This window comes from Glandiceps talaboti, chromosome 5, assembly GCF_964340395.1.
Source record: "Glandiceps talaboti chromosome 5, keGlaTala1.1, whole genome shotgun sequence".
NCBI lineage: Eukaryota > Metazoa > Hemichordata > Enteropneusta > Spengelidae > Glandiceps > Glandiceps talaboti.
In genome coordinates this window covers 20847204-20873665 of record NC_135553.1, presented here as the reverse complement: position 1 = coordinate 20873665, position 26462 = coordinate 20847204, and the positions used below count along the sequence as shown (strand labels likewise).

The following is a 26462-nucleotide window of genomic DNA, read 5'->3' as shown; positions in this document are numbered from 1 at the left end:
ATGGAGGCTATTGTAATTATTGACACTATGAATTACTAATAATGGTATGTCATTAGTCATACAAAGAAACTTTGATATTACAAAATACTAAGTGGGTTTAGAAATCTGCCGCCTGGGTATTTAAAACCAAACAGAAAAACCAAATAAGGCAACTGACGGATAGTCAAATGATTTATCGATAACGGTGACCTTTAGTCCTGATCTATTTACATATCTAAACAGCAAACACGTGCTGCCCATACTCTTGTATAAATCATGTTAATTTATGCAAATATCTCTGCACAGTGTTTTCATCAAAGGTGTTCACGGTTTGAAATTAACTATTTTGATCTCGTATGGTATTACCTTATATGGAGGTGAGTCGATCTTGGCATTAGATTCATCATGACACTGTTTGTCCGAGACAACTTCATTACGTCATTTGTTAGATTAGTTTAATGTATTTATTCCTACTGTTCAGATATTTCGTTGGCCTAGTGTGTTCACTCAAATTCAGAAAAACTCAAACCTGATTGATGGCTTTCCTTGAGGATAAATAGAAAATTTACTTTCAGGATGTGACTGTGTCGTGATCACATTCCATTTGTTATGTTGTCAAGAATGGCATTTCGACAAAATATTATTGCATGTATTATTAGGTAAGACTTGCACCGTCGTCCGTAAGGCCTAGAGACGTACACAGTGTACCTTCGTCCGTAAACGTAAGGCCTAGAGACGCACGCAGTATACTGCCGTAGGTAAGGGCTTGTATCGTACTCTATACAGCAACTTAGGGTTGTCGGTGGCCGAGCGGTTAGCTCGTACGCCTCTTACCTCTGCAGTCTGGGTTCGAACCCGCCTGGTGTTAGCTGGGTTTGATTTAAAATTTAACTAGGTCTGCATGTAAGAAGGGTGATGCTCAGTTTGACCCTGCCGAACAACGCAGGTTTTCCCCGGGCACTCCGGTTTCCTCCTGCTTCTTCAACACTAGGGCACTAGGCGCTGCTCTGCGGCGACCATTCAACAAATTTCCGAATTTATTTGGACAAATAAAGATTATTATTATTATTATTAGATAACTGTGTTTATCATTGCATGGTAGCCTACCTGTAGACTTGAACATGGATGTATTAGTGAGACATCCATGACTTGATAACGGCTATAGCTTGACCTTTCCACAAGTAATATTTTAGATAGTCTGTCCTGTCTGTTTTGTGATAGCCTAGCTATGAGTTAGGATAGCGGAATAGTGTAGCGATAGCCGTTCTCAAGTGCACAGGTAGACTAGTTTTGTGATTAGTGAAGTAGGTGTTGTTGTCATAATGAAACGTTGAATTGCGGGATTAAAACATTGAGGAAAAGTTTCAAGTAAATCCCTCGCTACCCAGTTTCCTCCCTCCCTCCTCCCTCCCTCCCCTCTCCCATTAATCTATGGTCAGACTGCGTGTACAACAAACGCTGTGTTAATGCAAGACATGTCGACATACCGAGACTGCATCTTTTTCCCTTACACTTATGGTTTCTTTTAATAAATTTGTGTTCAATTTGATCAAGTTGGCTGTACGGTCAGATCCATAGTATATATTGAAGAGCGAGTGTCTTAGTCACGGTTTGTGATGACCCTGGCGAATTAACATATAGAATCTAACAGTTTTGTTGGCCATTTGTCTCTCATCATGTGGCATCGTCACATAAATTGTGCGTATTTTGTTCGGATCATTAAAAACATTTCCTATGTACAACGGTCGGACCACATTCTTCGTATTCTTGTTTGGTAATCCACATTTGTTGAAATGTCGCCAGCGAAGCCAGAATAGAACCGCCGATCCAAACACTAGCTTTCCGTTCTGGTGACGTTCTAACTTTGACCATCAAGTTGGTATCTGGTACAAGTGCCTTTATTTCTCTTCTCATTCTTTCAGGGATATCTACATACATTGTATTCCCACCACTTAGTATGCAGTTATAATAGAGATCCCTTCTCAAGTCTACGTCACACTTCATGATAGTCCTGTACATCATTTCATGAATACCAGGTTCTTTAAGTCCTTAAAATTGAAATAAAAAGTGAATATGTGACATTGGATTTCACATATATTTCACGTTTTACTTATTTTAAATGATGTTATTTAGAAGTGTTCATAGTGGGTATAGATAGTATTATAATTGTGACGTCATGTGAATATTATCTATTAAAAAAGTTATAATACATTTTGTTAAAAAGGGCACGATTTTATATGTAGCGTGCTTCAGCATCCACCTTCCCTCCGCCTCGATTTTTTTTTATTCATGGACTGTTTCATATCATATGCAAATATTGCATGGTGTTGACTTTGCTCATTTTTGTGTAACTTTTAATTTTAGGCGCGAAATTCAATTAAATGAGTGAATAATATTTTTTCCAAAAAGTAGTAGAGAGAAAATGTACACATGGTGGTTTTGTCTTTGTGGACCACCGTGACCGTGTTGTTGTATGAAATATGTGTATCAAATATAACAGTTGCCTCTCCGTCTTTCTAGTCTGTAAGGTACGCAGTCGTGACGGGGCACCCTCACACATCGGTCAACCCCTCTCACTGGAGAGGAGGCCAGTGAGGGTGGAGCGACACGGTGTAGCTAACAGTCTGTCGTCTTTTTATCATTACAAATTTAAAAACAAACCTAACAATGCAGGCTTGAACATGGCCTCTGTAGTTCGGAACCTCTCGTTGCCAATAGTGATTTCAGTACCGTCTGGTAGTTCGTAGTTTCTCTCCACCTTTTTGTTGACGACTTGTAATTCGGCATCATAGTCTGTGGCAACATAACACAGTCTCTCTTTGATTTCACGGACAACTTCTCTCTCGGCTAGGATACGATAATTAATGTCAGAATATGTATTACATACATACATACATACATACATACATACATACATACATACATACATACATACATACATGTACATACATACATACATATACTTAAAGGAATTAGCCGTTCGCAACCCGTAATTCGGAGGTTTTGCAATGTTTAGACGACTGGTTCTAATTGTCAGGATCTGTTAGTTCAAATGACATTTTGGCGTAACAAGATGGTCGGACGAATCTACTTCCTATGGGGGTTTTCTGATGTGGTTGGCAAGGTAAAAGTTATATGTGTGTGTGTAAGTGTGTGGATATCAGAACTGTTAGGTAAACCATAGACTCTCCTTTTCGTGTAGGTTCTATCGGTAAACATATTGACTGCATGACATGTTAATAGTTGTAAAGAACTGGCTCTATAAACAATTGTGGAAAACCGAAACTCCATCATTACGAATCAAGGAGTCTGTGCATTCTCATTGTTTGAACACTTCTAGAAATGGCCGAATGGCTAAAAGAAAGTCTTAAATAAATCGTAGTAATCTATGCAGCTAACCTGTGGTGGCGAAGGTGTATCCTCTTTCGCAAAGCATGTCTGCTAGATAGTCAGTGAGATCACGACCAGCCAAGTCTAGTCGACTTACAGCGTGTTGTAGGCAATATCCATCATATACTGGTATGACATTTGTAACGCAGTCACCACTTTCTAGAAGGACACCAGTGGTTCGACCGGACGCATATAGGGATAAGAGAGCTTGTATCGCCACGTACATGCCTGGTGTATTAAATGATTCAAACATCACCTGCGACGAATCGAACAAGATATAATGAATAGAGATAGAAAGACGAAATGAATACGAGTGACAAAGATTGGAGGGTAGAAAAAGAGATAGGAGAGTGAGTGTTATCTTCTGGCTGGCAGACAGATAAAGAACATCACAGCAGAGTACGAAGACAGAATGAGATGCACAATACTTTACTTTACTTATCCTGTCCGACAAGTAACTAAGACACACAAACAACGATTAATTGCAGCTACCGATATAATTTATTCACATAAAATCAAACTTACTTGAGTCATTTTTTCTCTGTTAAGTTTAGGATTCAGTGCTGGTTCTGTCAGTAATACCCTGTAATTTTCAGGTTGTATACGTAATTCTTTTTCAAGTGTATAGTGCCAAATCTTTTCCATGTCATCCCAGTTTGTTACAATGCCATGTTCGATGGGATACCGCAACGACAGAAACTCTCTTTTGGCTTGAGCTGTGTCGCCGATATAGAGGTTATCTAGTCCCTTTTGAAAACGCTGTAAAAAAAAAAAAAAAAAAAAAAAAAACCGTGGTATTGTAGAATGATGGATATGAACGACATTATAATATCTCTACCTTCCTCTTCTCTCTTCTCTCATGTCTATCTACTCCTTCACTGCCTCAAACTTTCCAGCGGCCCCTCTCCAATAATCTTTCCCTTCACCCATCTCCTCAAACTCCCCCACCCCCACCCCACCCCACCACACTAAACGAAGGGCCAATTTTGAAATATTCCGTTACGATTACACTGATCATTTGTCATTCGAGTTACACATTCTGTAGTCTGAGTATAGTTTCTTCAAGGAAGATTCCTCAGTATGCTGAATTGCAATACATGTACAGTAACGATCATAGCCTATATGTATCCAAATATCACATGAATACTGAATTCTTGGATCTCCCAGCTATAAGTACCCATATTTTGTCTGCTACCCATATCATAAACATATACTACGTTAAGTCGTGAGAACTGAAACGCTTTTTTTGAGAAATATCAATAGTAAACTGTAAGATACGTTGTGTCGTTCCGGCCTCACCGGCGTGCTCTATGTGAGGAGTCGACCGATGTGTGAGGGCGCCACGTCACGGCGTACCTTACTGACTATATCAATAGTACGTAACTCACTTCATGTCTCGGGTATCCCACCATGGTTGGAATAACCGCCTGTGGCGAATCATCTCCGGCAAAACCAGCTTTGATGCTACCAGATCCGTTATCAAGGACTATGGCGTTATCAAGGACTATGGCGTTCTGCTCGTCTTCGGTCGCCGAATCATACATGTTGAGGAGATGTGCCGATGACTCGTACAGAGTACAGCGGTATTGTATAGTAATATTGAATGAATTAAAAACATATTGAAAACATATCTGTATATTATTATGATAAGACTATAAAAATACCAGACATCGTCTTATTTTGTATGTACACTGCATTACACGTAGAAGTTACACTATTAAACTACCTCGTCGTTGTCCACACATATGGCTTTTATAAGCGGCAAATCAATAATTTGGAGCACTATAAAGCGACTATACCTAGCTACAGTTACGTTGCCAACTGTTATTCAAGCTAAATGAAGGAATTCTCCAAAACAGTATCAGCCATATGTAAATACAGTCTGTCTATAATTTACCAGCGTGTTGGGGAAAGTGTTTTGACGTCTCCTCTAGCCTTGAGCGTTACACCCCAGGTTACTCCATATTCTCGTCTTGTACCGTGACATGGCGTAATTTGCAAAGAACACTTGCCGTTGTCCTTGTCTTGATTCAAAGCATAGACTCGCCAAACGATGACGTAACTCTTTTATACAATTGCAACACAATCTCTGTGCAGGGTAACAGCGAACGCCGAAGTGAGATTCAACAGGTGGTTATGCCGTCAATACGACGGGGCCCATTGGGAGGTCAACAGTTAAATCACGTGACTGGAAGTAATCGGTCAAAGGTTGTCCCCAGTGGACTGTATATGGTATGGTCGTATATATTGATAGTATTCCATTGGTTTGTCACTGTGATTTACAGTCTATGATGTAAGTTTCAGAGACACACAATTTTCCTAGTTAAATTACGCATAAGATTATAATTACCTATTATTATAGTTTCCTCGGCGTGTTGTTATAACCTAAAGGGTAGTAATAAAACCTAAGAACGTGGTGGCGCTATACTGATTCCAAGTAATTACTGACTAGTCATACATTTCGCACACACGCACTCAACTGTATGATTTTATTTTTAAAATGTATATGTCATAGTCATATTTACCATACATTTTTTTTAATCATACAGATTGATTCGAGTGCCTGTGATTTCGCATATGAAATAATTGAGGAAACATAAAAGGTGAATCTAAATACATGTATACAGTAGTTAGAACTTATATACAGAAATATACAGAGTATACAGAAATAAATCATCATACTTTTGCATAGTTATAACTTTTATCAGATGGATAGCTACGTAGGGGCAGGTGTGTGTGTGTGTGTGTGTGTGTGTGTGTGTGTGTGTGTGTGTGTGATACGGTAATATATTTGCAATGGCAAACAGTACTTGAATGTTTGCGGTAAGGAAATATGTTTTTAAAACGTAATTGGTAGGTTTTTGTGTATGTTTTCAACACTAGATAGAGTTTAGATTGTTCATACTTTAATAGGGAAGTTAATTGTCAACGTTTGCTGTTCACGCTATGTCTGTGTTGGGACTCACTTGATCATCGTCGCAACCCCCCCCCCCCTTCCCGGCGAGTCACGATGAAATACTTGGCAAGTGGATATGATATGGGGGGGGGTGACATCATTTTTTAGAAATAAGCCATAGAGTGTCAGCCTTTTTGGTTTTACAGGGGGGTCAGTGACTTTTTGTCAGCCCGATAGAAATATCCACCGCCACCACCCCTCCCCAGGCTGGAGAAACTGACCGGTCCCTATGACAAAATTGTACGTTTGATGTTGGTGAATGTACACACGATTTACTGGTGAATGGTGAACTACATGTCATATTTGGTAAACGTGAATTGATATCTGGAGACACTCGATTAGTCTGGTGAATGGTGAATTAGAGCTTTTACTTCCTGGTGAATAGTAATCCAAGAGGGGTATAAACCCCCCTCTCTGCCCCCAGTAAACTAGGCACGTTGTACGTACAAAATACCAATAATAAAACATGGCACTCTCAAGTTAAAAAGTGCCACAGCGTGACTACTGACATCAGTGCTACAGCGTCTAGTGAATATTCCCTTCATCTACAAGATCAATTGTTACAATGGATGAATCATTGTTAAGTAACTTGAAGTCATAGCTCCGGTATGTATCTGGTCATCAGTTTTTGAAAACATTAGTTTGTATACGTCTCTTGGACCTTTCATGAAGTTGTTAGTAGTCATCTCTAACCATGCTTAGCTTATTAAAGCATTTACAGATTAAAATTTAAGGGGTTCCTAAAGGACCTTGACTTTCAAGGGACTAAAATGAAATAAGGTATATACATAAATACATAAAATCAAAAGAATACCATGTTCACAATTAATCGCCACTTTACACTGTATGATAAGGATAGTTGACCGTTGAGTCATGCTGAATAAAATGACATGCTATAAACTAGTTTTTTTTTAAAAATGTATACATATGTATAATTTTATATATATAACCAGGGAGATATAATGTCCACCTGAAATAAAACATGTCGCATTTTCTCTTTATAGGATGTGAATATACCATTTGCGCTGATTTCGAAATCCAAATCCAAACACGACCAGCTGCAGAGTACACAGAGATACTCTGTTTACCTGTCTGTCGTGACCTCTGACCCCTTCATTATGGTGACTCACTGTTAAGTTCCCCGTATGTACGTCACCGTCAACTTTAGGCCGTGACCACCTGTTGAATGTCAGGCATGTAGCTACGGTGACAGACCATGTATCTATACCATGATTTTGCACTTATAATACTCGATTTCTTATCAGGGATTCCTTATCTAGATGTATAAACGACCAAAACCAATTGTTGTCTACACAATACATGGAGTGACCTGAGGGTTGCGCAAAATGCAAGGAATATTAATCTAACTGAATAATATATACAGTGTCATGATTTCGCTCAAACTGCTTGGTTTAACGTCATACATACATACATACATACATACATACATACATACATACATACATACATACATACATACATACACACATTTAATAAATCAAACATTTTGTGGGTTGCTACGATCTGTCACTATAACAGTTGTCAAATTGAAAGACAATGGCAATCGAGATTTAATGTATAAATTATAGATATTAACTGACGCTTTTCCTTATAAGGCATTCTTAACTACACATAAAACATTGCAAGAAATGAATTCGACCTATAAATGTACTGTAAGTGTCACCACAACGATCACAACATCGTCAGCGTGGAACGTAATGATTATTCATGGTGTCACGTGACATAGGAGACAATATAACATGAGGTCATTGTCATGACTCATCACCTTGCATGTTTGAAAGTTAACATCATCGAAGTATCAAAAGCGGCAGCAGGTATAAAAGAAGGTGACTTGGATACGACTACTCATACTTCGAAAAACCATCAGCAAGAGACAACTCCGAACGACCAGACGGAAATATTTGTACCGGTATCTCAGTGTGTGTGATCAACCACAATCTATCTGAATTTCACAAGGCCGACAGTATATCCACATATCAGAAATCACTGTCTCGATTTTTTCCCAACTTTAATAGTTCAGCCAGATTGTATTAGCGTCTCCAATCCAACATTGTACACGTATTTCCTCTCATACTTCTACCAGTCCATATCAACATTCTAAAACTGATATACTAGTACTAAATACAAACTGCAACCATGATGGACGAAGATATCGCTGCTTTGGTTGTAGACAATGGTTCTGGTATGTGTAAAGCTGGTTTTGCCGGTGACGACGCTCCCCGTGCCGTGTTCCCATCTATAGTTGGCAGGCCAAGACACCAGGTCAGTAGATGAGTTTATTTATCTATATATTTGAAGAAGAAAGAAACATTAATGTGATTATTGGTGTACATTTATTTGACTGGAGTTTCACCGACTGTGATGCACTGGATAATTTCAGAGGCATCACGGATTCTCAGTGTTTAGTAGAATACTCAAAACGTAAGCCCTAGAGTAAACGAAGTCGAGTCTAGAACGATTCTACCGATTAGTATTATGCGTCAATAAACTTGTAAATTCTTTCCTCACACCCATTCCATATTGAAGCGTGATCATTTCACCTTGTCCTCTGGTATTAAGAAAGCATAAAAGCATTTCAATTTTCTTTTTTTTATCTAGATTATCATGGCCGGTATGGGAAACAAAGACAGTTACGTAGGTGACGAGGCGCAAAGTAAAAGAGGTATGCTTACCCTAAAATATCCCATCGAACATGGAATTGTAACAAACTGGGATGACATGGAAAAGATCTGGCATCACACATTCTACAACGAGTTACGTGTTGCACCTGAGGAACATCCAGTTCTGCTGACAGAAGCACCGCTTAACCCAAAAGCCAATAGAGAAAAGATGACACAGGTGAGTCACTGGGTTGGACGTCAGAAACGTTTAGTCCCCGAGGCTGAAACTGCTTTGAAAACGGACGTATATGACTTGTAACTATTTTAGTTCATACCGTGTTTGCTTCATATATAATTATAAGTGTTCTATTTATCTGGCATCGTCAAAGAATACATACCGTTATATTAAAGTTGTTCGTTCAAATATCAAAAGTATTTGCCACAACATTGTGAACCGGTTTACATTTCTCGTTCTTCTAGATTATGTTTGAAACATTCAACACACCAGCTATGTACGTGTCAATCCAAGCCGTGCTGTCTCTGTACTCATCTGGTCGTACCACTGGTATTGTGATGGATAGCGGTGACGGTGTTTCACACGTTGTACCAATATACGAAGGCTATTCTCTTCCACATGCTATTCTTCGACTAGACTTGGCTGGCCGTGATCTGACTGACTATCTGATGAGGATACTAAGTGAGAGGGGATACAGTTTCGTTACGACAGGTTAGTTTAGTGTGATAGTGTTGTTGAAGATAACTCTTAACTTTGGGCACTATAAGCAAGTTCAAAAACCCAGATAGGACTATTATTTGTATACTCTTAGAATTATCAATGCAAGAACAATCATGGCATACGCATTTGTTGGATGGGTCAAAGTTCAGCTGTTTTTACCAAGCAGTGCGTATGGGAAAATAGTGAGAGTTTATTCAACACATCTTGCCCTCGGTGACGAAGGGTGGTCTCATAACTTTGTTCGTTGTTTGTTTGTTTGTTTGTTTGTTTGTTTGTTTTGTCTGTGTCTGTGTGGTGTCCGTCTTTGGATATATTTCTCAAACACTCTTGCATCAATTATTATGAAACTTGATGCATATTTTCCTTTAATGTGAGGATCGCAAGAAATTTGAAGGTTTTGGTTACTCCTCCTATAATCATTAACGGCATAAATAAAAATTTTCATATAATCCGTAGAATTTAATTCATCTGATCAGCAGTGTTTGAATTCTTACAACTACCAGATAATTAAGAGTACACAAATATCAAGCAAAATATGATATCATTTTTATATATAAATGTAAAATATATATTTTTACAGCCGAAAGAGAAATCGTTCGTGACATCAAAGAGAAGCTCTGTTACACAGCCTTAGACTATGAGAGTGAATTACAAGTCGCCGCCAGCAGTTCATCATTGGAGAAAAGTTACGAACTACCAGACGGCAACGTTATTACCATTGGCAACGAAAGGTTCCGCACACCTGAAGTTTTATTTCAACCCGCGTTATTGGGTAAGGAAATGTCTTTGTTTTTATCATCAACCATAATTATTGCAGCAATCACGTGACTTTATGAGGAGAATATCACTTCACTTACGACTCAATGCTATAAAATTCCTTCGTAAATATGTGGTTCCAAATTTAAGTCAACAACTTTGTTTAAATTTGTTAACAGGAATGGAAAATACTGGTGTTCACGAGACCCTGTACAACAGTATTATGAAGTGCGACATCGACATCCGTAGAGATTTATACGCTAACACCGTGTTGTCAGGTGGTTCCAGTATGTATCCAGGCCTTGCTGACAGACTGCAAAAGGAAATGACTTCGTTGGCACCAAGTACCATGAAGATCAAGATCATTGCCCCACCAGAACGTAAATATTCTGTATGGATCGGAGGCTCCATCTTAGCTTCACTCTCAACCTTCCAACAGATGTGGATCAGCAAACAAGAATACGACGAATCGGGACCTGGTATCGTTCACAGAAAATGTTTTTAATTAAAGACACATCATCATAACATTTACAAAGGGAGCTGGATGGACCAACTTAGAACATTTCATATTTGTATTTACAAATGTTGCAAGTGTTGATCGCTTGACAATATACTTAAACTTTTAATTAAGGCCTGCATACTCAAACATAAGTTCTTAGTTAGTCCAAGGAATTCATTTACTTTATACTCAGACCACTAATGAGCTTTGTAATATAACAACCTTTTTCTTTTTTTGTCGTTGTTAAATTCTCACATCTTTTCTATTCCTTCAGATTATTGATATCCAATTTGACATCTAGTACAATAAAGATGAATGATTTTTTTGTACGATTATTTCGCTACCTTGTTTATTTGACGGTTTCTAATAAAGGTGTCCGATGAATGGGGAAGTACGTATACATATGTTTATGAAAATAACTGCAAGCAATATGTTGTCACTTTATTGATTAATATTAATTATTGAGCCATATTGTACATGTTAACCGTAATTTTTATCATTTGGGTGCATGTAGTCATGACACTCAAACGTATCTATTTTAAATACAACATTACTTTCCTATTATTATCGTCGATATCACACAGTAGTCAAACAGTTAATTAACTTTGGTTTACAGAATAGTACTGCGGTGGCGTTTGAGAGTTAGTACATATTAGATACTTTAAATGAATGAATATTAAATAAATGAACGGATGGATGGATGGATGGATGAATGAATGAATGAATGAATGAATGAATGAATGAATGAATGAATGAATGAATGAATGAATGAATGAATGAATGAATGGCCGGGTAGGCCACGGTTGAATGGATACATACATACATACATACATACATACATACATACATACATACATACATACATACATACATACATACATACATAAATGCATGCATACATACATACATACATACATACATACATACATACATACATACATACATACATACATACATACACACACACACACACACACATACATACATACATACATACATACATACATACATACATACATACATACATACATACATACATACATACAATGATACGTACACAGGTGCTTGCGGACGTACATACATACATTTATACATACATACATACATACATACATACATACATACATACATACATACATACATACATACATACATACACACACACATACATACATACACATACATACATATATGACGGATATACCGTTTTCATCTCGAATTGAATTTCCTCGTATAATATGAGATGGATGTAACTTATTTGAAAAGTAGCAAGTAAAATTGGAAGGTAGGAGTCAAAAGATGAATCAAAGCTCAAACCACTATACAGAATAGTGGTCTGAGATCAAAGTAAGAGGGGACATAGTGGGGTGCCGAGTGGGTAAGGGTTTCCCTCTCCCGCCCGCGATTTTTGAAATTCAGCGACCAAAAGAGTGTTTTCTGGTGTATTTTAACACGTCGAAATGATAATAATGGCGACTCCTTATCACTATTGGAATTCGAATTTAGAAAGCTAACATAGAGTAACACATTTTCATGGCATATTGTTGCATGCCAAAAATGGTTTATAATTTATGTGGAAAAATTACACGATTCAATGTACGAAGTCAGGTCATGTAATTTGAATTGATATCAGTGTTTTCTTTTGTTTCAACATTTGCCAACAATTAACTAGTATCTCAGAGAACTACAAGTTATAGTGGTCTAAGCTAATATTAACTTTTGACAAAAATCTTTAAACCATTTGGGTACGTCGGGGACACATTTATTGTGTGCGCACGTGTATCACAACAGTTTTTTTAAGCTTATACACGTACCTTGGAAGCATTTTGTTTGCAAGGATTTTTTTTCACTTTACTTAAGCCTGCAGCAATTTTTTTTCTCGCAAATCCCCCGGCCCTTCCCCCAAAAATCATCATAGTGTACATTGTCTAGTAGTATGTGTTACAACACACTACATAATGTAAACAAGATCGAAATTTGAATGCCCATTCATAAGATCACGTGATTAAGGGGCTTTGCCGACTGTGTTAGGTAGTACCATGGGCATTTACGATACAGTACGTAACACGTACCACTGAGTCACCACTGTGAAATGTTGTCATTGACGGAAAGGGAAACTATGTCATAGCAAGATAGCACATAAAATGCGACCACGACGTAACGTGCGAAATACAGTATTACAGTCATATTGTTCACGCCAAGTTGAAGAATGGTAAGTGACTGTCGATCTTACCATGGAGGTATATTGTAAGATCATGGAGTTTATACCGCCATGATCTTACAAACTATAATCATAGACAAGTCTGTGCTACAACGTACACAGCATGGAGGTATAGTAGTAACACGTACAGTCAGTATCATTACGCCAAGGTTCTTCCTACCTCCATGAACACAGTATAGATCGTGACTGCATCGATCCTGTCACGACAGCATGGGCATGGAGGTAGGAAAGTTTCTACCTATATGGCCATGTCCATTGCCGAAGCCGTTGGCCGCGCACCAATTGAAAAATATTGGGGTCTTGTTATCTAATGCTATTATCTCGCATGCCCTGCTTACAGACGGAGTAAAGATCCGGCCTCGATAAACCCTTTCCGTCTCGTTAAGGCCTGGAATAGCATCCCGTACTCTGTCTGCAAGCAGTAACTGTACGTATATTGACTTACTAGTAATTAGTGTAGTTGAATCATAACGCCGCTCTTCGTCGTGACTATCCCGAGGCTATTTACCGGGCCACCGCTCCTTGTAGTGACAAACTGTCCTGACTATCGACAATATTTTTATTTTTATTTAAATGCAACTGGAGCATTAGTACAAAAACCAACTCGTAATATCGTACACCGTGAACCAATATTGCATTACCTGTGGGTAAACATATTTTTTGTACTTGTAAACACGATTTCGGGTCCGCACCCAAACATCAGCGCCCTCAACGGCAATCACAATTTCAACCTGTTTCTGTACTGCTTATTGATAATATCGACCACTGGTTAACGTGTAACATGCCAATCTAATTATTTCTATATTAACAATTTCCAGTGAAAATATTGTGGTTGGCTGATCCAAAAAAATGATAATCCTTGATTACAGTTTTAACATGGTGAAAAACTTGCCACTACACTACCTACAGATAATATTAACCACTAATTAACAGATACAGTGTCTTTTTTAAATAAGTAAACGACCAATAATAATGTCCCAGTTGCAGCTAGTGCAGATTTAACAAGCATTCATTTTCAGTAGGCTACTCACCTAAGCCTACATATCTACAAATCCTACATCTAAAATAGAGTTCTAAAAATTGACAAATCTGCCTTATAAAGAAGCCTGTTTGACACTAGGGCGGGGCATTATAGGAAATAAAACAATGTTGGGAGCTTGCCTCGGCATTGGGTAGGAGTTGTGAAGCTTCTAGCTTTGTTTATTTCCCACAATGCCTTGCCTCATTGTACAGCAGCCCTCTAATCCAGATTACAAGTAAACCATTTCCAAATGACCACTATAGGGTCTGAGATTATAGAGAGGTCCCGCGGTGTATAGGATTTCCGAAAACGACTTCTCTTTTTAGTCCCCCACGCAAAAAGAAAAACAGCCAAAATAGACTCACTCATGGAGGTGTAGAAGTGATTCTACCTCCACGATAGACTCAACTGTGCCTTTGTTCCCCTTTCATTGCAGAAAAAAATACAAATGCGTGGTCGTAGACAAAGTACGCTATAACCATCGAATTCCGACTTGAAGTGCAATCACTATGGACGAAGATATTCCTGTTTTGGTTGTAGACAATGGTTCTGGTATGTGTAAGGCAGGTTTTGCCGGTGATGATGCTCCCCGTGCTGTGTTTCCACCCATTGTTGGCAGGCCGAGATACCAGGTGAGTTACGTACTTGCATACAGTTTTCTTCAAAATACTACTTATGTACATTCTGTTCGAACCAGCCGTGTTAATTTCTCAGTCAATTACTTTGTATAGACTTCACTAAACGAAATGAAATGGAATTGAATGTGTGTGGTGGGGGGGGGGGGGCACGATTGCAGTTGTTTATAATTTGGTCCGTGCATTTGTAATCTAGAAAACTTCATGTCGTACATCAATAGCAGTTTTCCATTCGCTTAGTCGTCACCAGCTAAGGTTAGGCAAAGTTTAAAAAATCCTTCATTAAAAAAATGTGTGATTCCGATTACGCTCAATTTTAGGTGGGGAAGGTATATTTTGTATAGGGTTTTTTCATATGTAACTGTCTAGTTCAGGTATGGTCTCTGGCTATTGGTTTCTTCTCATCAGATGTACAGCCAATACAGATTGTCAGTTTCCGCATCCACTATTTCCTGCGATACTTCACACCATTTTCGCGATTTTATTTTTTTTCTCTCGAATACTTAAAAAGTGTAGGGTTGGCGTGAAAAACTAGGTGGGGTTGATTAACCGGAACCAAACAATTCCTTTAGGTCTTATGTTTTGTTCTAGCCCACCATGGTTGGTATGGAGAACAAAGATACTTACGTCGGTGACGAAGCACAGAGCAACAGAGGTATATTTGGCCTCGGCCTCGGTCATCCCATCGAACATGGAATTGTAACAAACTGGGATGACATGGAAAAAATCTGGCATCACACATTCTACAACGAGTTACGTGTTGCACCTGAAAAACATCCAGTTCTGTTGACAGAAGCACCGCTTAACCCAAAAGCCAATAGAGAAAAGATGACACAGGTGAGTCACTGGGTTGGACGTCAGAAACTTTTAGTCTTACGTACCACAAACCTGCTTTAAATCGCCATCAACGAAACGGACGTATATGACTTTAAACTATTTTAGTTCATACCGTGTTTGCTTCATATATAATTATAAGTGTTCTATTTATCTGGCATCGTCAAAGAATACACAGCTTGTATATTAAAGTTGTTCGTTCAAAATTCAAAAGTATTCGCTACAACATTGTGAACCGGTTTACATTTCTCGTTCTAGATTATGTTTGAAACATTCAACACACCAGCTATGTACGTTTCAATCCAAGCCGTGCTGTCTCTGTACTCAGCTGGTCGTACCACTGGTATTGTGATGGATAGTGGTGACGGTGTTTCACACGTTGTACCAATATACGAAGGCTATTCTCTTCCACATGCTATAATTCGCCTAGACTTGGCTGGTCGCGATCTGACTAACTATCTGATGACGATACTAAATGAGAGGGGATACAGTTTCGTTACGACAGGTTAGTTTAGTGCGATAGTGTTGTTGAACTGTTAACTTTGGGCACTATAAGCAAGTTCAAAACCCAGATAGCACTTGTATTTGTATACTCTTAGAATTATCAATGTAGGAATAACCATGGCATACGCATTTGTTGGATGGGGTTAAAGTTCAGCTGGTTTTACCAAGCTGTGCGTATGGGAAAATAGTGAGAATTTATTCAACAAATCTTTGTTCCGTGACGAAGGGTGGTCTCATTGTAACCTTGTTTGTTTGTTTGTTTGTTTGTTTGTTTGTTTGTTTGTTTGTTTGTTTGTTTGTTTGTGAGTTTGTTTGTGTGTCTGTGTCTGTGTGCGTGTGGCGTCTGTCTTTCGATACATATCTCAAACTTTCCGGCATCAATTCTTATGAAACTTGATTGATGCAAATTTTCCTTTGTCAACAAATTGGAAGGTTTTGGTTACACCTCCTACAAACATTAACGGGTCATTTGCATAAAGAAAGATTTTCATATAAACCGTAGAATGCCATTCATCTGATCATCAGTGTTTGAATTCTTACAACTACCAGACTACACATATATCACGCACAGTATGCCGAAATATGATCCTTTCTTACATCATTTGTATATATATAAATATATATTTTTTACAGCTGAAAGAGAAATCGTTCGTGACATCAAAGAGAAGCTCTGTTACACAGCCTTAGACTATGAGAGTGAATTACAAGTCGCCGCCAGCAGTTCATCATTGGAGAAAAGTTACGAACTACCAGACGGCAACGTTATTACCATTGGCAACGAAAGGTTCCGCACACCTGAAGTTTTATTTCAACCCGCGTTATTGGGTAAGGAAATGTCTTTGTTTTTATCATCAACCATAATTATTGCAGTAATCACGTGACTTTATTAGGAGAATATCACTTCACTTACGACTCAATGCTATAAAATTCCTTCGTAAATATGTGGTTCCAAATTTAAGTCAACAACTTTGTTTTAATTTGTTAACAGGAATGGAAAATACTGGTGTTCACGAGACCCTGTACAACAGTATAATGAAGTGCGACATCGACATCCGTAGAGATTTATACGCTAACACCGTGTTGTCAGGTGGTTCCAGTATGTATCCAGGCCTTGCTGACAGACTGCAAAAGGAAATGACTTCGTTGGCACCAAGTACCATGAAGATCAAGATCATTGCCCCACCAGAACGTAAATACTCTGTATGGATCGGAGGCTCCATCTTAGCTTCACTCTCAACCTTCCAACAGATGTGGATCAGCAAACAAGAATACGACGAATCGGGACCTGGTATCGTTCACAGAAAATGTTTTTAATTAAAGACACATCATTTTGACATTTGCAAAGGGAGCTGGATGGACCAACTTAGAACATTTCATATTTGCATTTACAAATATTGCAAGTGTTGATCGCTTGACAAATGAATTACAATGTATTTTCACTTTTAATTAAGGCCTGCTTAATTGATTATTTAACGGTTTCTCATAAAGATGTCCGAGAATGGGAAAGTACCTATACATATGTTTATGAAAATGACTACAAGCAATGATGTGCTGTCAATTTATTACTAGTAGTTAAGATGTAACATATATCAAGTGTTCAACCGTATTGTTAACCGTATTTTTTATCATTTGGGTGCATGTAGTCATTACACTCAAACGTATCTATTTTAAATACAACATTAAGATTACAATGATTACATTCCTATTATTATCGTCGATATCACACAGTAGTCAAGCAGTTTGCAGAATAGTACTGCGGTGGCGTTTGAGAGTTACCACCTAGATACTTTAAAGTGTGAAAGTGTGAAAAGAAAGAAAAGAGAATGAGTGAGTGAATAAATAAATAAATAAATAAATAAATAAATGGGCGGGTGGATTGATGGATGGGTGGATGCATGAATGAATGGTGGGTGGATGGGTGGGTGGGTGGGTGGATGGATGGATGGATGGGTGAATGAATGGCCAGGTAGGTCACGGACGAATGAATAAATAAATAAATAAATAACTACATACATACATACATACATACATACATACATACATACATACATACATACATACATACATAAACATACATAAACATACATACATACATACATACACACACACACACACACACACACACACATACATACATACATACATACATACATACATACATACATACATACATACATACATACATACATACATACATACATAATGTTGGTTTATTGCATCAGGTCAATTGACCCATGAGCTTTGAAGTCAAGAATAAATAGACAATAACTATACATTGGTTACATAACTTAGTGGAGAAGATACAAATTGGTGATTACATATTAACATGTTAACACGCCACCAGTGGCAATTATTGGCCATTGTGCCTAATCATGAATAATATAAAGCCTTAGTCGTCATACAATGGAAGTCTTGTCAGTGGATATCAGATCGATAAATTTGAACATATTTGGGTGAGTACAGTAATATCGAGGTATGTACCTATCCCTGAGCAGACCAAAGTATACATACATACATACATACATACATACATACATACATACATACATACATACATACATACATACATACATACATACATACAATCATACATACACATATATATACATACATACATACATACATACATACATACATACATACATACATACATACATACATACATACAATCATACATACATACATACATACATACATACATACATACATACATACATACATACAATCATACATACATACATACACACACACATACATACATACATACAATCATATATATATACATACACACATACATACATACATACATACATACATACACACACACACATACATACATACATACATACATACATACATACATACATACATACATACATACATACTTACACACACACACACACACACATGCATACACACATGCAGTCATACACACATATCAACAAGACCACGCCCATAGCAACAGTGAAATGGTAATGTACATGTATATTGCAAATTAACAACATGGATAGTTTAATAGGCAAGTGGATAAACCTTCAAAAATTTACATAGGTGGTTGACTAAGCAACACAGATACTGCCAATACCAACTGTACAATTATGGTGTATATAGACATTTAAAAAAAAATCTAACACATGACTACAATTGTACTACTTCAACATCAATGATGCTATTATTGGTTGTATCGTACAGCTCTACGTGGAAGTTGACCACTGAATAAATTCATCAGGAAACGGATATCCGAATAAAATAAAGTCGCGCTTGTATACGTCATACAAATTCAGAATATTGTCTTTGCTTATACTGGAGTAATATCGACGAAGTAAATCAGTAGTGGAGCTGTTGGTAGCTCGTGTATCAAATTTGGGAAATGAAACAGTGTCATCATCGACGCCAGCACGTTTTAATACATAGAGTGTGTCCTCTTCCAAATTCTCAAACTTGCCAATGACATCAATGTTTATTGAGCACACAGAACAAAGTTGATTAATCGGTTTCCAATGACCGTCAACTTCTGATGTACCTGCCGTGTCTATGACATATTGAACAAACTCTTTGAACTGTACATACTGACGAAGGTTGTTTACCTCCTCTTCTGGCATATTATGTCCCCCTGCCCGATATCGACGTATGATCTTTGTTCCATGTATCTTAACAAAGTTTTCTTTCAACCGATCTGCCGATTCGAATTTGTCTCTGAAAGCCGACAATAAACGCTTGAAGGGATGGCGAACAAAGATGAATTTAAGATAGTTTTCCAAACGTTTGTTTTTTTCAGTTTCGTTCAACCTTTTTAGCAATGGAATATGTTTGAAGTATTTAGGGCGAACGACGCTGTGGTGCATATTATCAGCCTGTGTGGAATTGATAACACCCAATAGAACTAGCCAAAGCTTGAGCCAATTTGTACTGCCCACTTTAGGTGCATAACAGTAAATAAGTTTGGTATTGTCTTCGTACACAAAATATGTACCACTTTTTAATAAGTTCAGCTGAAACTTTCTCTTGGCATCATTACACCCATTCCTATAAACCTCTAAACGTTGCTGGTAAACATCCTGCAAACACAAAGTATTGAAAATGACTAAGAATACAGTTGACACCTACATCACTGGTAGTTATTAAACAGGGAATGCCACTCCACGAAATGAAACCTTTTTTTTCATATACTTTGGGTTCTGAAGTGTTGTTATGATGTTACATGACTTAGATATTGTTCGATTGCCAAAAAACACCAAATTGAAACTAATTTCCTTCTGCTTTATTCTTTCACTGGTACACTTTTGAATTTGAATTGTGGATTTCACATACATGCATATTTAATAGATACACAACAAATTCATGACTCTATAGGCGCTTACTTCCTTTTGATAAGAGTTCTGAACATGGGTTTGCAAAATATGGAGAAAAGAGGTATATAGGGTATGATCTCATATAAAAGAAAACATGTTTTCGGCCTTAATGCTTTGATTACAGTTTTATTGCCCTGGTGTGTTTTTATTAAATGGCCTACACATTAAACAATACGGGCATATTCACACTAATTTTTTACCTTCGTTTCGTCTTCTGTAGAATTCTCTTGAAGTTGTTTACTTGATAGAAGCCGGAATGGTCCATGGTTATTTTTGTAGGGAACTATTACAAATATAAGGAAAGTAAGTTTACAATAAAAAGTAGTTTTATAATAACAAGGCATAAACTGATAAACCCTCCCTACTTCAGTACCTTGGCGAAATTTAAAAAAATTGTTATATATTGTAAGGATAACTATTTACACCTTAATGTGGGAAAGACGACTCGGAGGGAAATGCAAATAGATATCCGCAAAAAGATTAAGGGATCCAGACCCAGTTGTAATAGACGGTGCGGTAGTAGAAAGAACTCGCAAATGCAAATATTTAGGACTTCTCCTTGATAATCAGTACCGTAGCCTTCGGGGGGCAGGAGGGCAGCTGCTCCCCCCCCCCCGAGATTTTTAGGAAAAAAGAAAGAAAAAAAGCAACTCTTTGAATACATAGCGATGTTATTAACATCGTTATTTACTTGACGATTCCTCGCATGCGCGATTTAAATTGATGGTTCACTAAAATCAAAAGTGACTATACACTGAGTCCTCGCTAATATGTATCTTACATCTCTATTGTACGCTGGCTTAACTTTGAATAAAAATGTGCCCTGTTGAAAATTGTAACTTTTTGCACAAATTCTTTGTGTGGGAAAGTACAAAAGAAGTGAGGACATGCACTGTGCATTTTCCGCGAGTAACACTAACAGTAGTCTTGAAAGTCGCAATAATGTCAGAGAGTGAAACTAAAAAAAAAGACAGAAAAAGTCGTTCAACGTAAGGTCGCCTGCTGCATGCAGTGACTCCAAAGATGAGCTCGATCTAATTTACATTTTGTTCCTCATATTAAATCATTTACTGATAAAACGGCAGATCTCTTTTTGGAATATTTGGTGGCCCTGAAAAACTAGGTACGCAGTTTAAGATCCACTCTTTGAAGATCAACTTTCAGTTGTGTTCGTCGTTGTCTTTGGTTGAAATTTTGTCTGATATAATTATCTCATTGCACTGACACTGGCGTTTATTCCGCAATTCATTTGAAGCGACAACTTGCTATGGAAAGAATGACCCTGAATTTGTAAACAGAGCTGTACCTTCGACATCAAAATCCAAACTTCAATTTCCATTATAATGATAATGACAGGGATAATCCACTGAGTTCACCTTGAGCCCCGACATAAAGGAGGGCTTTAAAAGTTTTGGGAGTTGGGTAAAGAAAATGATTATTTTGTTGTGTTACTCATTTGAGAAGCACCATCCAATTTTTTTTATTTAAAGGTTTGGGTTTTTTACTTTGAATGTGACATCTTTTCGGCAACTACTTTAAAAGATACGACATTAGGCTAGAAAAAAATGAAAAAGCTGTTCAACCTATCCATATTTTTGTTTTGGTGATGGGCAATATCCTCATGCGGGCTTCGCATGTCAGTAAAATGCACACTTTGTTTCAAAATTGATATTAAACTGTTGCATATCCAATGTGCACTAAAAAGAATTGAGCAAAAGTTTACGACCATGGGAGTGGGCTGAGCAGTCATTGGGTCATCAAAACTCTGAAAGTCTTGAAATGTTTTGCTTTTTATTCGGGATTTTTTGGAACAAAATTAAACTTCAGGAGAAGTCATTTACCAAGTGCACATCCGCAAAATATCTTAGCTTTGCCAAAACAAAATACACTTCCAGATAATATGTACTGCATAGCATAATTGTTTCAATTCTGGTATTTTATTACCATATTCAAGCATTGTAAGACTTTAAATTATGTCTATGGTTTGATATTTTACGTCTCTAAATGGCCTCCTACACTGTCTTATTTTCATTTTTGTCATCTTTGGAGTTGTCTCCTTCCAATCAGTAGCAATCAAGGTGATAATTGTCTTTCTCCCAAAACAAGATGGAAGGTGGCTGGCTAAGTACCTCCCTACATAGGTTAGAGCTAATTAGAGACATCTCCTAATATGCATGTGAAATCCACATCCTGTGTAAAGTAATCTCGATCGGAGTATTAGTGTAGTTGGCTATCATTATTATTTTAATACATCATTGTACCATATAATTTTTATCTCCACTGTGTAGTGTAGGTGACAGATGGGCTGGCTAAAATACTGCTTGGGTTTCATATGGCGGGGCTTAACATTTTTTTGAGAAGCAAGGGTAAGAGGAGTTACAACATTTGTTTAACCTTAAATTATGTACATTACCTAATGGTAGCTATGCAGACAAATTGCAAGAGATAGTACAATCAAGATGACTGAATAGGTTCTATCTAAACTCGACCTGAAATATTTTGCTATCATTATATATGGTTTGTTTTTACATCCTGTCAGGCATTGTGAAAAAATGAAATCGACCTACCTACCCAATGTGATGGGTTAGATTGCCCGTTCAGCAGCTTTTTTTAAATTTTTTTCTGGCCTTACAGTAACTATCATAAATAGTAGACTGGGTGACGTGTTTGTTGAGAATAAAGAAAAAATTCTGCCTCAACTCACCATTTTCGATAGACTGTTTTTACTGTTCCGTCTATCTAGCTAGTAATTTGTCAACTAACCGGAATAAAACCCATCTACGAATCAAAACATACATTCATTTATTCAAGTGCCATTCCATCTATCGGTCGGTCGGTCTCTCAATCAATCAATCAACCAACCAACCACCAACCAACCAACACTGAGAAGATAATATATGCACATTTAGACGCAATAAAACTCACTCACTCGGTGTTATGTATGCTTCTGAATCACCTCCGTATACCAGAAATAACACTATCCACCCCAGCAACAATAATGTACCACAAATCACCATGTAATTCAATGTCCGTTGTTTCATCGCAAATCTCTGGTGTAAAAAAAAAAGGTTAGTAAATTTTAAAAGATGTTTCACTGAAATTGATTCATCTCACAGAACAAGTTATTCAAATGGTAGGATCGATGAATATAATTTATAAAATTGAATATGTGTAATCGGTCACTTATAGTTATGAAAATAATTTTACACTTGTTTCTTTGATGTTTTTTTTTATCGATTTCGCAATACATATACCGGTTGATATCACAAACCAGTATAGTAAAACAGATAAACGTATGCAACAAAACGTTCGCTTTTACTTTTGTCGTGTTTGTTTGTTTGTTTGTTTGTTTGTTTATTTGTTTGTCTGTCTGTCTGTCTGTCTGTCTGTCTGTCTGTCTGTCTGTCTGTCTGTCTGTCTGTCTGTCTGTCTGTCTGTCTGTCTGTCTGTCTGTCTGTCTGTCTGTCTGTTTGTTTGTTTGTTTGTCTGTCTGTATGTCTGTCTGTCTGTCTGACAAAAAAAAAATGATTACATTTTGGTAAATATCCAATGAATATTAATGCCTACTGATGTAGCTTTTAGTTTTAATGAGGAATTTGCATAACCAATGATTTTTCACTTCGTGGGTTATATCTTAAGAATACAAGTTCATATTTCATGTCCTTCAAATTTAAGTTTACTGTCATTTGTTTCCATGACGTTCACCATTTCAGACTGCAAACAGGAAATTGGGAATACAGCGCCCTCGCTCAAATTGGGGGTATCATCACCTTACAGTATCGTTTCTTAAACGCTTTGTCCCTTGGTATCCTGTAGAAATGTAAATCAGGGATGTTTTTCGTATTGTTCAGACATCGAGGAAAGCAGCAATTCTCTATGATTAATCAAGTAAGCTTTACCATGCATACCCCCCAAAGTACACACAGACAGGAAATAGAGTGCCACCATGGCCTATCTTGCAAAGGCCTGTGAATGACCTATAAGCTCATCTCCTATGCTTGGCTCAGTTTGATTTATTTTTGTAACAACCGAAAGTATCGGAGATTAGATACTTGGGTTTTGACCGTGGACTTGTGAGCATCTAGCACAGGATTTTGCTTGGAATGAGGCTGTGAGGCCAAAATCAGGGCTTTGACTGAATAAAGTATGTGGTCTATTTGTTCAACATACTAACATATTGTCTCGTGTGTAGTTTATCTTTTACTACACACACTTGCTGCTATTTCTAAGTTGTGACTGAGTTATGCTGATCATAGGTTATTTTGTTGACGCAGGTATAATACTAACATGGTATTATTATTATTATCATCATCATTATTATTATTATTATTATTATTATTTATTATATACATAGACCCTCATATTTCAAGGCTGTGACATCAAAGTACAGTAATATGAAATCGATCGATACATTTCATATTACTACACTTCTGACGTCAGAAGTATAGTATATGTTCTGAACTACGTTGAAATTGTTTGCAAACATCAACCTGTACAGTAGTCTATCAGCTAGCCCTCGGATGTTCTTCCGATAAAATACGACACACAGCCGAACAACGCTATCGAGGATGGGCAGGCCCTCACATGCGAACTTCGTTCGCTTATAGTTTTAGCATCGAAAGAAAGCCCGAACGTCTAGCAGCAAGACTACCTGTACAGTTACGATGTTGCTGTTGTGATATATACATGTATAAGGCACATGTGAAATACGGTTTCGGTTTAATTGATCATTTTCCGAATATTGGACATGACCATCAAAGGTAACAGAGGATAAAAAATCCTCACACCCAGTCCCATCGCTTTCTGGCACAAAACATACCAACAACAATGCGCCGCTACACGTACACAGGTACATCAACATATATAGTTTGCATCAAGTACTAGACTTATTGTGGGTGTCATTTAAAAAGTGAAAACACGTGTGAACTGTGACATATGCTTTCCTGTTCAATTCATGGATTGCCGAACATCGACCAGCATCATCAGACTGAGTGTAAACAGTCAGACTAAGTGAACAAATACAGCTTGTTTGGACAAATCACCTTTTGTACAGCCGCTAAGCGTACGTAAACATGCTAACATCGATATCGTAAAAACCTCCGTATGTGATAGTTGCGCACCGCACCGCAGTGAAATAATTCAATTCTACCCTCCCATCTCTTAGAAAACGTTTTGAGAAAATTGTAAACAAGCAGTTGGTACATTTTCTTGACAGTTTCAATATCCTGCATAGGGAACAGTACGGTTTTAGGAAATCACATAGCACCAAACTCTCGCTCATTGACTTAATATTTCCATACCAAGGAAAACGTTCACTCTTAGCCAGTACTCTCATGGTGGTAAAATCTGGAATGACGTACCTCAAACGATACGTAACATCACCAACAGAAATGCTTTCAAATCAGCAATTAAAGAGTACTTTCTTATCAGACAATAAACCTGCATATTCTGTAGACATTACCAGTCTTATCAAATTTTGGCCTGTGGATGCATCAAACTTTACCAGATGTTGCAACATTCCAAAGTATAAGTATAGTTTTATTATATGTTTCCTTCCACCTGTTTCATATCTTTTGACTGAACTAATTTTTTTTCTTGTGTAAATACGGTATTTTATAATTATTCCGTACTTCATAGTTACTGTAGAGCAATTGTATTGATATTTTACATTCTTCTTTTAGAAAGTCCTCATTATTTCTAATTGTACTACGAATTGTAAAGTACCAAACTCGGGAAACAGATTTTTACAAGCTACACTTTAGCTTTTCCCTGTTTTCCGGCCATAGAACTCTCAATTGTATTCTATACAGATGTGTTGTGCAATTTCTCTATTTTGTCAATTTCTGTATGTGTATGGCATACTGACAAATTCATTCTTTCTATGGCAAATAAACGGTAAACGGTTAGTAATTATTGATAGAATTTTTGAATGACTGTCGCCATATTTTTGACGTTTTA

General features: G+C 37.4%; 4 protein-coding genes across 4 annotated transcripts; 2 read left to right on the top strand and 2 right to left on the bottom strand.

Annotated features, from left to right (window-relative positions):
• Positions 1 to 1417: 1417 nt before the first annotated feature.
• On the bottom strand, positions 1418 to 5515 carry LOC144435238 (actin-5-like). The gene is made up of 5 exons (XM_078123820.1): positions 4758 to 5515; positions 3895 to 4128; positions 3379 to 3625; positions 2641 to 2826; positions 1418 to 2027 (listed from the first exon to the last, which is right to left on the bottom strand). Exons 1-5 carry the CDS (start codon positions 4911 to 4913, stop codon positions 1699 to 1701), a joined length of 1152 nt encoding a protein of 383 aa, XP_077979946.1. The 5' UTR covers positions 4914 to 5515; the 3' UTR covers positions 1418 to 1698.
• Positions 5516 to 8482: 2967 nt separating this feature from the next.
• LOC144435584 (actin-1-like) lies at positions 8483 to 10954 on the top strand. The gene is made up of 5 exons (XM_078124171.1): positions 8483 to 8608; positions 8945 to 9184; positions 9427 to 9673; positions 10263 to 10454; positions 10618 to 10954. The coding sequence occupies exons 1-5, from the start codon at positions 8483 to 8485 to the stop codon at positions 10941 to 10943; spliced, it is 1131 nt and encodes a 376-aa protein (XP_077980297.1). The 3' UTR covers positions 10944 to 10954.
• Positions 10955 to 13126: 2172 nt separating this feature from the next.
• On the top strand, positions 13127 to 17570 carry LOC144435559 (actin, cytoplasmic 1-like). Its single transcript, XM_078124145.1, has 6 exons — positions 13127 to 13149; positions 14616 to 14811; positions 15406 to 15651; positions 15907 to 16153; positions 16786 to 16977; positions 17141 to 17570. Exons 2-6 carry the CDS (start codon positions 14689 to 14691, stop codon positions 17464 to 17466), a joined length of 1134 nt encoding a protein of 377 aa, XP_077980271.1. The 5' UTR covers positions 13127 to 13149; positions 14616 to 14688; the 3' UTR covers positions 17467 to 17570.
• A 1755-nt stretch (positions 17571 to 19325) lies between these two features.
• On the bottom strand, positions 19326 to 25839 carry LOC144435479 (carbohydrate sulfotransferase 11-like). Its single transcript, XM_078124073.1, has 4 exons — positions 25805 to 25839; positions 24280 to 24314; positions 20705 to 20787; positions 19326 to 20210 (listed from the first exon to the last, which is right to left on the bottom strand). The coding sequence occupies exons 1-4, from the start codon at positions 25837 to 25839 to the stop codon at positions 19347 to 19349; spliced, it is 1017 nt and encodes a 338-aa protein (XP_077980199.1). The 3' UTR covers positions 19326 to 19346.
• Between the last annotated feature and the right edge of the window lie 623 nt (positions 25840 to 26462).